This window comes from Rhinoderma darwinii, chromosome 10 (genome assembly GCF_050947455.1).
Source record: "Rhinoderma darwinii isolate aRhiDar2 chromosome 10, aRhiDar2.hap1, whole genome shotgun sequence".
Lineage (NCBI taxonomy): Eukaryota > Metazoa > Chordata > Amphibia > Anura > Rhinodermatidae > Rhinoderma > Rhinoderma darwinii.
The window spans coordinates 6,876,843-6,889,921 of NC_134696.1; the positions used below are offsets into that span (position 1 = coordinate 6,876,843).

The 13,079-nt window shown below is 42.7% G+C and overlaps 1 protein-coding gene across 2 annotated transcripts in view; it reads left to right on the forward strand.

The window, feature by feature from the left end:
• The window catches only part of LOC142661744 (uncharacterized protein CXorf65 homolog), a 36,538-nt gene that overhangs the window by 13,826 nt on the left and 9,633 nt on the right, over positions 1-13,079 (forward strand). The window contains exons 8-10 of one of the 2 annotated variants that reach the window (XM_075839269.1): positions 4,616-4,770; positions 10,702-10,813; positions 11,394-11,522. In XM_075839269.1, coding sequence (XP_075695384.1) covers positions 4,616-4,620 — 5 coding nt within the window. In that variant the 3' untranslated portion in view covers positions 4,621-4,770; positions 10,702-10,813; positions 11,394-11,522. The remainder of the gene's footprint in view (positions 1-4,615; positions 4,771-10,701; positions 10,814-11,393; positions 11,523-13,079) is intronic. The other variant, XM_075839270.1, reaches the window with a different exon arrangement.

A 13,079-nucleotide genomic window follows, 5' to 3' on the forward strand; every position in this document is an offset into this window, starting at 1 on the left:
CTAAAAAAAAATTTTTTCACGACACCCGTCCTTTAACCAAGCAGCACTTCACAGAAAACAACACAGGGGAACCGTCGACTGCCCAATGTATTATTACTATTATATGTAGAGATATACAAAGCGAAGCCTTTATAAATGACAACATTGGCAAAGCATTTACCAAGCCCTGGGGTACCAGTGAATGTGCTAATCTTCTATAAATTTTGCGGTCAGTTTGATTTTGCCAAGATGTAAAGCACCATGAACAATTTATGTGAATGTCTGTGAGTATTACCTTATGGGTTTCAGTATAAAACTCAACCTTAGGGCTTATTTAGACGAACGTGATATACGTCCGTGCAACGCGCGTGATTTTCACGAGGGTCGCACAGACCTATATTCGTTTATGGGGCCGTGCAGACTGTCAGTGATTTTCACGCAGCGTGTGTCCGTGTGTCCGCTGCGTAAAACTTATGGCATGTCTGATATTTGTGCGTTGTTCGCACATCACGCACCCATTGAAGTCAATGGGTGCGTGAAAATCACGCGCAGCACACGGAAGCACTTCCGTGTGACGCGCGTGATTCGCACAACAGCAGTGAAAAGTATGAATGAAAACAGAAAAGCACCACGTGTTACAAACATACAAACAGAGTGTCATAATGATGACGGCTGCGCAAAAATCACGCATCATACGCGGCTGACACACGGAGCTGTTAAGTGCCTTTTGCGCGCGCAAAACGCACATGCTCGTGGGAATCCGGCCTTAAACACCCTTAAGGCCAGCCCTGGTTATGTCTATGCTTTAGCTCCCAGAGCATTATTCATAGTCAGGTCTCTCCATAGCGTATAACAACATGGGGACTACAGGTAATGTGGTGGCATCCCTTACTTGGCAGGTTAACCACGTTTATCACTTCTCCAGGTACCATCAAGATGCAGTCTCAGTAGGGAATCGTAGGGTCCCATCTGCAAAAAACTATGATGGGAGATCAATGCACTGTTATAAATATATAGAGACAGATTATTTTTCCACCATACATAGAACATAACAATAGACCACCTGTATGTAGACAGCTGCATCTGTAGTATAGAAAAATATAGAGACCAGTGGATGCCCCCCCCCCCACCTCTGGCCCGCAGTAAGCTGGTAACACAATTGTCAGCCGCAGGCTTCTGTCCCTATGAATTTTGTGACTTTACAGCATACACACACTGCTTTAGGATAGAATAATTCTGAGCAAGTATTATAGTCCAGAATGTCATCCATCCCAATGTCAAATAAGCATCGTAGGAAAGACGGCAATGAAGGAAGTCACCAGCACACTGAAAGTAGCCTCAAGGCACCAGCATACAGGGATACAAAGTCACAATGTACACAAATCCACTTAGACCACAAATCTTAGGGGGAAAAATAGCAGCAACAGCATCCAGATAGTTGGAAGAAATCCAAATCCCTTTCTAGTGACATTACCCCCACTCATCCTCCACTACATAGATGTATCTTTCTTTTCTTAGACTGTATAGTACTTCACATGTTAGAGCAGAAGTTTGTGCTTCGTTTGGCGATTGTGGACAAGAAGTTGCAACTATAGTTAGCCATTTTGTATGCTATGTAGAGCAGTATTTGGTCACAGGTCACCCACCTGCACACAAGTATACGCAATCTCCTGCACTCTCCACTTCTGTTCGCCCCATGTCTGTTACGTACCCCTGCACATTTTCTATCTACATTTAGGTATACAAGAGGGTGGCACACCTATACTGATATAGGATCACCCACACGACAGCCCTTTTTATGGTTTCCATTGGTTTTAATACAGGCTGCAGTCAGGCAGAAAACTGGTATAATAATATGGCAAGAATTTTTTAATGATGTAGTTCAGTGCACCTCTAGGCTCTGCTCTCTGATACTTCAGATGACAATAGGATATAATGTCATTTTAATTCATGGACATATTTGGGGCAATAAACCCTGGGAGACCTCGCTGGATGGTCAGGATACATAACGGAAGTCTCCAGAGCTGCTGCAATATATTACATCAAAATTATGCATTAACATGAAATGTCGCCATCACCAAGTGCCACCAGATTATTATCAGACTGATTGGAGTGTAATAAAAGCCGCATGTTCTCCCGTAATTAATGTTCGTCCGCTCTCGCAGCCTTAGGAGATTTTCGCAGCCAATTAGCAGTCTTGTTTTAAGCTGTTAATCTAGTTATCCCGGACACGTTAAGAAATAAAGCCGGTAGTGGCGTCTGTATGGCCGCTTCTACTTTACACCATGCTTTTAGGAATAAAAGATGGGTTCACTCGAGTACATTGTCACTCCTTCCCTCCATGGGGAAAAATGATAGACTCTGATTGGTCTAATGATCAACCTGTTCTCGTGGTTGAATTTATGAATTGGAAAATTGTCTTCAAGATTTTTTTTTTACATTAACCCCAAATACGTGTTTTCACGGCAGTCATTAAGCGTACCTATGCCACAGTGCCACCTTTTCAAGGCACTGTGACATAAGGTGCCCCCGTGCTAGCTAGAGCGGGTGTTGGGCTGTCTAAAGACAGCCAGGCTCTTGCTCTAATGGGCGAGATCAAAGTTTTTCCAAACCCGCCTGTTTAACTCCAATAGCAACCTTGGCATCTAAGTGGTTTCAGAGGGAGGGAGCTCCCTCTGTCACCCTATCAGCACCGATGCGGTCGCGGGGCGCGGATGGTTTCCATGGCAACCAGGGGCCTCACACAAGCCCCCAGGTCTTCCTTCAGTGTATGCCTCTTTGGCCCTAACCGCATAATACACTGACACTACAGGAATATTGCAGTGTATTATAAAAGCGATCAAATGATCGCATAGTTAAGTGGGACTAAAACTATTTTAAAAAACAGTTTTATAAAGTTTATTAAAATAAATAAAAAATCCCAAATAAAAAAAAAATTATAAACCCATATTATCCCCTTACATTTCTTACAAAAGTCTTTATTATGAAGAAAAAAACAGAAGAAAAAAAAGATACACATAATAGGTGTCGCCGCCTCCGTAACGACCCGAACAATAAGACTATTATGTTATTTAACCCGCATGGTGTACGCTGTAAAAAATAAAATAAAAAATGGCAGAAGTTTTCTGTTCATCCTGCCTTCCAAAAAATGCAATTAATAGCGATCAAAAAGTCATAGTATCCCAAAATGGTAGCAATATAAATCTACATGTTGACCCGCAAAGCATAAGCCCTCATAAGTTATGGCAAATAATTTCTATGTTATATTATGGAGACCTGACCACTGGGACAATCTGAGAATGGGGGTGCCGGGTCCCTGTCCTTAGGAGAAAAGGTTCAAAGGGGGGTCAGGCAGCAGCATCTCAGCAGTAATGTAGAATGGTAGGTGGGTGAACCCGGGTGGCTGAATCTCCTAACCCCGAAGACTTATGTACAGGACATAAAAGGGGCAGCACTCCAAAATTAGGTGGTTCCTGCGCATATAATTTTTATTAAGCGTCCACGTCAGACAAAATCAGCACTGTATGTTGTAGCAAAGTTTCGGGTGAAAACCCTTCATCAGGCTGGATACCATACTATAGGAGCTTGACACACCACTGAGGCTCCTATGGTATGATATCCAGCGTGATGAACGGTTGTCACACAAAACTTTGCTACAAAATAATATTATAAGACTACACAGTGGTGATTTTGTCGGACACCTATTAAAATTATATGTGAAGCAACCAACTCATTTTGGAGTGCTGACCTTCTTATGTCCTATACTTGGGAGGGGAGCAGCCGTGCGCGAGTAGTCCCTGTCCATTAAAGGGTTTTCCCACTAGAAACATTGATTGCATATTGCATGGATATGAAGAATGAAGGGGCTGCGGTGCTTGGTAAAGTGCAGCGGTCTATATAGATGTATTTTCTGCCGGCACCCTGCCTGACACAGTACCCTTGGGCCCCATGCACACGACTTTAGATTTCGTCCGCAATTATGGACCCATTCATTTCTATTGACCACAGACACCTTCCCGTATATTAGTGGGAAGGTGTCCGGCCCATAGAAAGCCTCTGCAAAAAGATAGGAAATGTCCTATCTTTTGCTTTTTACGGACCGTGCTCCCATCCTTTATATAGGAACACGGGCCGAAAAGTGCAGGTGGCTGTCCGCAGCCGTGCCCATAATCGCGACTACGGGCACGGCTGTGTGCATGAGGCCTTACTCTTAGGGATTAATTCCTCATGTGTCAGCTTGCTGCAGTTTTTCGGAGCTGCCTGAAGACTTATTAAGTCCAAACCCCCGAAATTTAGACCAGACTATTATTGGACGTTGCTGTCCCATTGTTAGTGTACAGAGTGATCGGCCGACAGTATAGAAATTGCTTGTTCTACAGATGCACATTCATTTCCATTGTAAGCGGCAGAATTATAAATGCTACACTCACTATTGTCATCAATGTCCAAGCACAACTGTACCTAGATGGCACTTTTGTTCCTTTGTGTTTATGGAGATTATTTTGGGAATGCCTGTGCACTTGATTAAAGGGCCATTATCTTTTCTTTTCTTTTTTTTGGCGGGTTGGGGGGCTTATTCTTTTGGTTATTGTGCTTATCTTATCAGGTCAGCATGGTTATTTATCGTCTTTTGTAGGGTAAAGTGGACCACAAGCTTTTCCTGTTCGTCCAGAAATTTTTTGAGAAGTCAAACTCCAGAAGAAGCGACTTCATAGTCCCAAACCGGCAGGACTGGCTCAAGGATAAAGCCTTTCAGACCATCGCCTCAGGCCATAATTGTGGCATCGTCAGGTACTTCTAGTGTAACTTTCCTTGGATCGTTGCCCGTACTGTTTCTCTTCTGATAACGTTTCGATGGACTTTGATCAGGGGGTTGGTGGTCGTGTTGGCTCCATGTGCATCTATCACTAAAGATTTGGTTGCACTATTGAGGTTGAAGAGAAGAGAAATGGTCAAAGAACCACAATTTCCATCTACAAAACACGTAAATCCCAAGTTGGAGTGAAGCGATTATTGACAACAGGGATGGGTGTGGTGATCGCCCGCTGATAGGAATTTTATGGACTCGTCTGGAGTCCTTGATTTACGAACGTTGTCTAATATTTAGACCGAGCAGTCAGAAGATGCGTCAAATTTATCACAGTGGCACACACTGTATGATAAATTTGGCGTATCCTGCTAGATATATTAGACACTTTTCCTTATACTACCTCTTGGTTGGCTTCGTTTACGCCAGTTTTTTAGGGCCCGATTCTGGCACAATTTGAGTGCACGTTGTCTCATTTGTAACCCCACCCTTTTCCGCTAAGCCATACCCACTTTCTGGAGACTTTTGAATAGGCGCCAAAATATGTTCTTTTTGGCGGAAATCAATAATACATTGATTTTAGGTTATGCAGGAAAGGGGAGCATTTTAGAGGCAAGTCCATCTAATCCAAGACGTGCTCTATTATGTGCAGAGGAGCCTCTTCTATTAGTCATTTATTCATCCAGGATGTGTTCTTGCTGTGCAGCACTCTTCTTCCTGCAAACCCAGTTACACCCCATCCAACTTTTAGCCTTTGGTTACCATTTTTGTTATAGAATAGACCCCTTTTAAGGTAACCCCAACAGCGCTGGCATAGCCCTATAAAGGAGTTTTCCGACAATTGGCGTTTAATATTCCATAAATGTCTGATCAGTAGGGGGCTGTCTGCTGGTACCTCCACCAATCCCGAGAACAGGGGTGCCTGATCCCCATGTTCCCAACAGAAAATTGGGCACCATTGACGTCTATGGAAATCGTTGTTGTGGGAAAGCCCTTTAAATTTGGCATTTTTGTCACTAGAGATTGAACGTCTGAGACCCTGCGATGCCTGGAGCCTGAGCTTCACAGGGCAACTTTCACACATGTAGTTGTTATGCTGTCCATGAGATAACGTGGCTCCCGCCTTGTATCAACCTGTAGAAGAAGCCTAAAAATTCTATGTCTGGCCTCCTAGATTTCCGTTCACTGATTCATAATCACCTTATTCTAGAGCGTGAATAATACATGCTAATTTATTCCTGACAACACAGAGTAACAGCAAGTAATTGAAGAGTCTGGTGGACTAGGAGGGCTCTACCTGTGGGGCGGTATGGCACTGTGACCTGTTCTATGGAATGTTTTGGTATTTCATAGTTACATAGGTTGAAAAAAGACACAGCTACATAACCTTTGCCAATCAATTACACATCTTTCATTGCTAGATTAATTCTAACCCTCAACGCCATTCATGAGTACAAAAAACATTAGTATCTGCCATTAATATCTCTTGGGGTCGGGCATTCCATAGTTTGACTGCTCTAACTGTAAAAAACCCTTTCCAATATTGATATCTGAAACTTTTTTTCTTCCACACATCCATGGAAACAACAGATTATGTGCCAGGTTTTTTGTATTGACCACACATATATTTATACATGTTAATAAGATCACCTCTGGGGGGGTCTTTTTTTTTTCAAGCTGAACACGTCCAATTTATCCAGCCTTTCATTTTAAGAGAGACCTCCCATGCCATTTAATAATTTAGTCGCCCACATCTACACATCCTATATCCTTTTTACAATGTGGAGCCCAAAACTGAATCCGATATTCAGGATGTGGCCTTATAAGAGGTTTATAGATGGGTAACATTACATTTGACTCATGGGGTTTTATCTTTTTTTTTTTTTTATATACACCCTAAGATCTTATTTGCTTTTGCAGCTGCTGCTTGACATTGAGTGCTGCTGCTTAGCTTATTTGTAACCAAAATAACCCAGGTCCTGGGTCATCAGCTGCATGACCAACATCCAGATTTGCACTTACCTCCTAGAAAGCGAGCATGTTGGTTAGGCACGACCTGTTTTTCATGAATCCATGCTGGTTATCAGTTATTAGCTTATTCTCCGCTATATACTTTTGCAGTTCATCTCTCAAATATTTTACATACCACAGATGTCAAACTTACTGGAAGGTAGTTACTCGGTTCCACCTTTTTCTTTTCTTCATGTGCTGTGCTTTACTGTACTCTCCTATTTGTATAGAAGAAACCCTTAAGGGCATGACTTCTAACACTTGTAGCTCAGAAGAGTGTCAGCTCATAGGACAAGGACTCACAATATTACAGCAAATATAGGGATTGATTTTAGGATTTCATTTATAGACAATCCCATAAAATCACTTCTTTATAGGTGTCCAGTACTGGAAATCTGGTGCGTGTCAGCCTTCTGGAGATCTTAATTGTAGCTAATGAGTGAGGCCCCATACACACGGCCGTGCCCATAATCCCAGCCCGCGATTACGAGCGCGGCCGGCCGCGGACAGTCACCCGCATTTTCAACCAAAGTATGGGAGCACGGTCCGTAAAAACGTGTCCTATCTTTTGCGGCAGCTTTCTACGTCCCGGACTCCTTCTCGTAAATATACGGGAAGGTGTCCGTGGTCATTAGAAATGAATGGGTCAGTAATTGCGGACCACAATTACGGACTAATTCTACGGTCGTGTGCATGGGGCCTGAGCTGCACTGATTCCGCACATAGCCCCCTCCACTCTGCCAGTGGTCCTGCTTCTATATATAATAATAATCTTTAGTTAAACAGCGCCAACATATTCCGCAGCATTTTACAATTCTGAGGGAACATCTACAAATTATTATAAGCTATTATTACAAGCTATTATAGGCCATTTATCCAGGACATGACAGGTCCACTCGTGAATATTTCATGCTCGGCAGCCAGTTTGTGCTGGATTAGTGGGAGTGGGTGGAGAGAGCAGTATAATGGTGAGAATGTGCTGGTATCGAACTCCGACACCGTCCTCAACTTATCAATCAGGTGTCATTCCTGTGTGTGTTGCTGGTACCAGCGCATTCTCTGCTAAGTCCACACCCGGAGGGAAGGGATAAATATAATCTACAGAGATGAATATAGACAGGCTGTGTTTATACTGCTTTATAGGCGGTAAAGATCTTCATATTTATTAGAATCGTTAAAGTGTAACTAAACTTTCAACAAACTTCTGACATATCATAGTGACATGTCAGAAGTTTGGATTGGTGGGGGTCCGAGCACTGAGACCCCCACCGATCGCTAAAATGAAACGGCAGATGCGCTCGTGTGAGCCGCTTCGTTTCTGTTCGGCTTTTCTCCGAAAGCCGATGTAGCCGTGTACGGAACTCAATAGAAAGTCTATGAGCCCGTACTCCGCTACATCGGCTTTCCGAGAAAAGCCGAACAGAAACGAAGCGGCTTCGTTCTATCGATCGGTGGAGGTCTCAGTGCTCGGACTCCCACCGATCAAAACTTCTGACATGTCAGAAGTTTGTTGATTGTTTAGTTATCCTTTAAGAATTATAATCGTTCATATAAAATATTTAAAAGATAATCAGCCATTTAGAGCGAAAAATATATTAAGGACTTAGATAGACATGGAGCTGCGGTTGTACACATAGCAGAAAAATTCAAGGAAATATGAGCATGCTGTGGATTTTAAAAACTGCAGCATCAAAAGCTCTGTCTTTTCATGGCGGACTTCATCCTACCAATGTACTGAGTGAAATAACACAGGGTAACACTTGCAGCGGAAAATATTGGCTACATCTGAATGTGGCCTAAACTATGACATGTTCCCAGCTGTATTCATTTCATATATTGTACTGTACAAGCCTCCATCTCTAGTAAGGAAGTGACTAGGAAATAATACCCGAAGGAACGGCTGGCCCTAGTGACTGTAGATGAGGCTATGAACTAAATCTCCACTAGGGGGCAGCAGGTAATTGGGACGTGCAGGTACCAGTGCATTCTGCAGTTTTTCGAGTGAAAGGTCAACATCCTATCAGATCTAAGACAATGTGAGATGTTGCAAAACTAGATCAACAAACGGCTTCTCTGTCATCGATCGTTGTTACCCGACAATATAAAGACATCACCTGAACAACGACAGTATTATATAGATCTTCTATTAGTTCAGTGTGATACCAGCAACAGGCCCATGGATAATGACACGCTGACACTTGGGGCACAGGATAATGACACGCTGACACTTGGGGTGCAGGATAATAACACACTGACACTTGGGGCACAGGATAATGACACGCTGACACTTGGGGTGCAGGATAATAACACACTGACACTTGGGGTGCAGGATAATGACACTTGGGGTACAAGATAATGACACTTGGGGTACAGGATGTTACTTGGTTATGGGTATTTCTGCTTTTTGTACAATATGATGGGATGTAATATATATAATTTACTGCAGATGTATTTTGGGCATTCGCTCCTGTGGTCCTTGTATTTTGTATTTGTGCCCCGGATTTCATACAACTTTTTCAATTTAAAACGATTTCTAATAAGAAGTTACCTCTCAGATCAGCAATCTCCCTGAGGGTGACCGATGAGGTGAAATTTAAGAGTGATCACCAGACACTTGTCATTGTCAATCAGGGAAAATTAACCTGAAAAGACTCCTCTGTACAGAACAAGAATGTTTCTCTTCTCAGTACTTTGTTCTGCCCCTGTTTTCCTGACTGAGAGCTGAATAGAATGGAGGAATGAATTCTAGCCAAAGGGCCACACACTCCTTCTGGAGGTGACTTGTGGCCGCTCTGTGATGAGCAGGTTACAGCTTCAGGAGCTTTTAAGTGCACTGGAATCTTGAAAATATGTGTACAAGTGCTTATTGTATAATGTAAAGTTCTATAACTTCCTGATATGCTTTGTGTTCTAAATTCTAACCATTTCAATGTCTCTGCTTGCTGTCTGTGAATGGGAACATTAATTGTTTACATCCAGAGGCTGAGAATCCATCCTAACGTAATACTTCTCACAGCTGAGGGGTGGTTACAGTTGTATCCATTCTAGACAATCTTCTGTGAGCTAAACAGCCTGAACGCCGGTCTGCTACAATTTATAAGAGCAGGTAAAATATATCAAACTATCAGGACCGGAATTAAATTTGTGCTCCTGATGGGTTTAACTCACAGATCTGCTTTTTCTGCTTAGGTCTCGTGCACACGGCCGCGCCGACACCAGCAGGCCGCATTTTTGTGCCGTGCTCCCATACAAAGTATGGGAGCACGGCCCGTAAAATCCAAAAAGTAGGACATGCGCCATAATTCCCAGCACAGTTCTACGACACGAACACCTGTCCGTAGCGCTACGGAAAGGTGTCTGCGGCCAATAGAACTGGGCGGGTCCGTAATTACAGAGATTTTCCACGGTCGTGTGCATGTGGCCTAAAGCTGATGATCAAGGAATTCATATATAAGGCCCCATGCACACGACCGTATTTTTTATCCATCCGTAAATACGGATCCATAGTCATCCGAAACTTATCCGTATATACGGAACGGGATCTGCAAAAAGATGAAAACCACAAATGACGTGCAACATCTGCAAACCTGGAATCGCCTGGTAACACTTCCGTAAATACGGACGCTGCCATAGATTTCTATGGGGAGTCCGTGTCGTAATTACGGACAAGACGAGGACATATTCTATATTTCACTAATCATTTCTACAGAACAGACACCCATCCGTAAAAATACAGAAAGGTGTCCGTAGCCCATAGAAATGAATGGGTCAGTAATTACGGATGAAAAATACGGTCGTGTGCACGGGGCCCCACTAACATCTGTGGTTCTGCTCGACTGCTGCTAAATCTGACCGTACCCAAAATCTGCTTAAGCGGTTTACTTTTTGTGTTTTATTTATTTTAGAATTGTCCATGGACCGAGTGCAGTTTGAGGAAACCCGGCAACTATGGCCATTCCCAGTGATTGCGTCACTGACAGACCCCATGCGAATGGATGCGCCGGGCCTCATCCAAAGGTATCAATAGATGTTGTTGGTGTCCAGGCTGTTTGTTTGTATTTCAGTCACATATTTTAAGCACACGGCTGTAGCTGCGTGTACGGACCGTGTACACAGAAGATTTGCATTGATTCCCATGAGCCCGGTCCGCATAATGACATGTCCTATTTTTTTGCGGTCTGGGAGTGACTGTTGTGTGCATTGGCCCATAGGAAATCATGCATTTTAATTGCGGATAGTATACGGCCGCAAGATTGCAGTTGTGAGCATGACTCCTAAAGCGTGTCATTATACGGTCTGCATTTGTGGTCCGGGCTCATATGAATCAATGCAAATCTTCTGTGTGCGCGGTCCGAGATTGCAGATGATACTCCGCAGCCCGTCCGTGCCGTAATCACAGACCGTACACACAGCTACGGCCGTGTTCAGGGAGCCTAACGCTGCTATAATCCGGATGCCTCTACCATCATTTATTTCATATTGCGCAGGTGTTTAGTGCAGTAATGTCGGCGATTTATATATAATCATGACAATATAACGCCCCTCAGCGCACGGACACCAGGACGCTGCTTTACCTGCATTTTTTTTTTGTATCTAGAGGGACAAAAGAGGAGCAGCTTCATGGCTCTAAAGGCAGAGCTACTTATTGGAAGATCTTCAGCTGCTGTGGAACTACAAGTTCTAGTTTACAAAGAACTTCTATGTGGAGCTTAGACCATAGTTAACGGTAAACAATAACCCTACAAAGTTACACTGAAGCGAGTGCACATAGCGACAAATATCAGTCGCCAGTGCCAGTTTCTGCGATTAGCTGGGGACGTTTCCTATAGAAACCCCTTTTGCTGCGCTCCTCTGAATTTCACAAAGATCAAACTAATTATTAAAATACATCTAAACATTTCTTGTCGTGTTGCTGGTACCAGCACATTCTACTGCGTCTCCACAGCCGGAGGTGAACTTCCTGGGTGTAAACTGAATTAATGAAAAGAAAAAAGACACGGCGCCACCTTGTGCAGATCAATTGGTAAAGGTGAGACAGTACGGCAAGAAAAGTGCTCACCTGGAAACGGAGTTTTTAAAACATGTAAATATAAGCCACAGTGCTGCTGCCAGATCCGAGTCGGTAACCAGAAGGGACCGCTTGAGTATAGACAATTGCAGGAGAAAAAATGTGGATCATTCCAGGGGCGCTGCTGTGTGGTGGGAATAATGGGAGCGATATCCAGAGGTATTGATAGGTTCAGTTTAATTGAATGAGTGGCTACGCGTTTCAACGACGGACAGTCGTCTTCCTCAGGCCATGTACACATTACAAACAACATAGCTTATATAGCGTCTAAGTTCAATTTACCATGAGTCAAAAAAAACGCCAAATCTGTAAAAGGTCAAGGTGCGATCGTGACGTCACACCCGGTTTTTTTCACATTCATAGCGCAAAGCAACAAGTACATTTTAAAATTAGTATACAATCTAAAAGGTTAAATATAAAAGAGCAATTTAAACAGACGAAGGGGCAAGAGTGAAAAACAGCGATAATACATACATAAATACATTGTTAAGTGAAATATTCACCAAAGTCTCATGTCATTAATATACGGATATAAAAACATACATTAGTCGGTTAACGTGGTATGGTAAGACCAATGGGATAAGTATATGAAATAGTAAAAGTTGATTTGACATAGGACTACAGTAGGAATCAATGTATTGCTGGATTACAAAGCGAGAAGCCGGGACGCGGTTTCGTTGCCAAGGCAACCGAGCAAAGAGCGAAGCGACGGAACCAATGAAGTGATCCGTGCTTGCTACAGGTAAGATATTGAGGCTTAAAAAGGTTAAAATATACATTGTAAGATTAGAGAAATGTGCATAGATACTGTATTAGTCTTAATCAATCTTTTGAAGTTACAAGGATAGATCGGAACTTACAGAGCTCTTAAAAATGAACAGTTCTATTTTAAGTAGTTCTATTTTAAGTAGAAATACGTAGTGTATTTTAAGCTCTAGTATGTAGTTCTATAGAAGGAATATTAGGTTTTGAATATTTCGAATTTTTTAAAAACGGTTAAAACTCGCAATTATATTACTAGGTTCTAATGTCGGGCAGCGGGACCAAAGGATCCCAGAACGGACGGGAAACATAGTGTTTCACGCCATTTCACCCATGTACATAAATGTCAATTTAATCAAATCACAGTTACACCTATTGAAAACATACAACATGATGTTCCCAATAGATTCAATAAGCTTAAACAGAGGGAAAACTATTGGATCTTTAAATTAC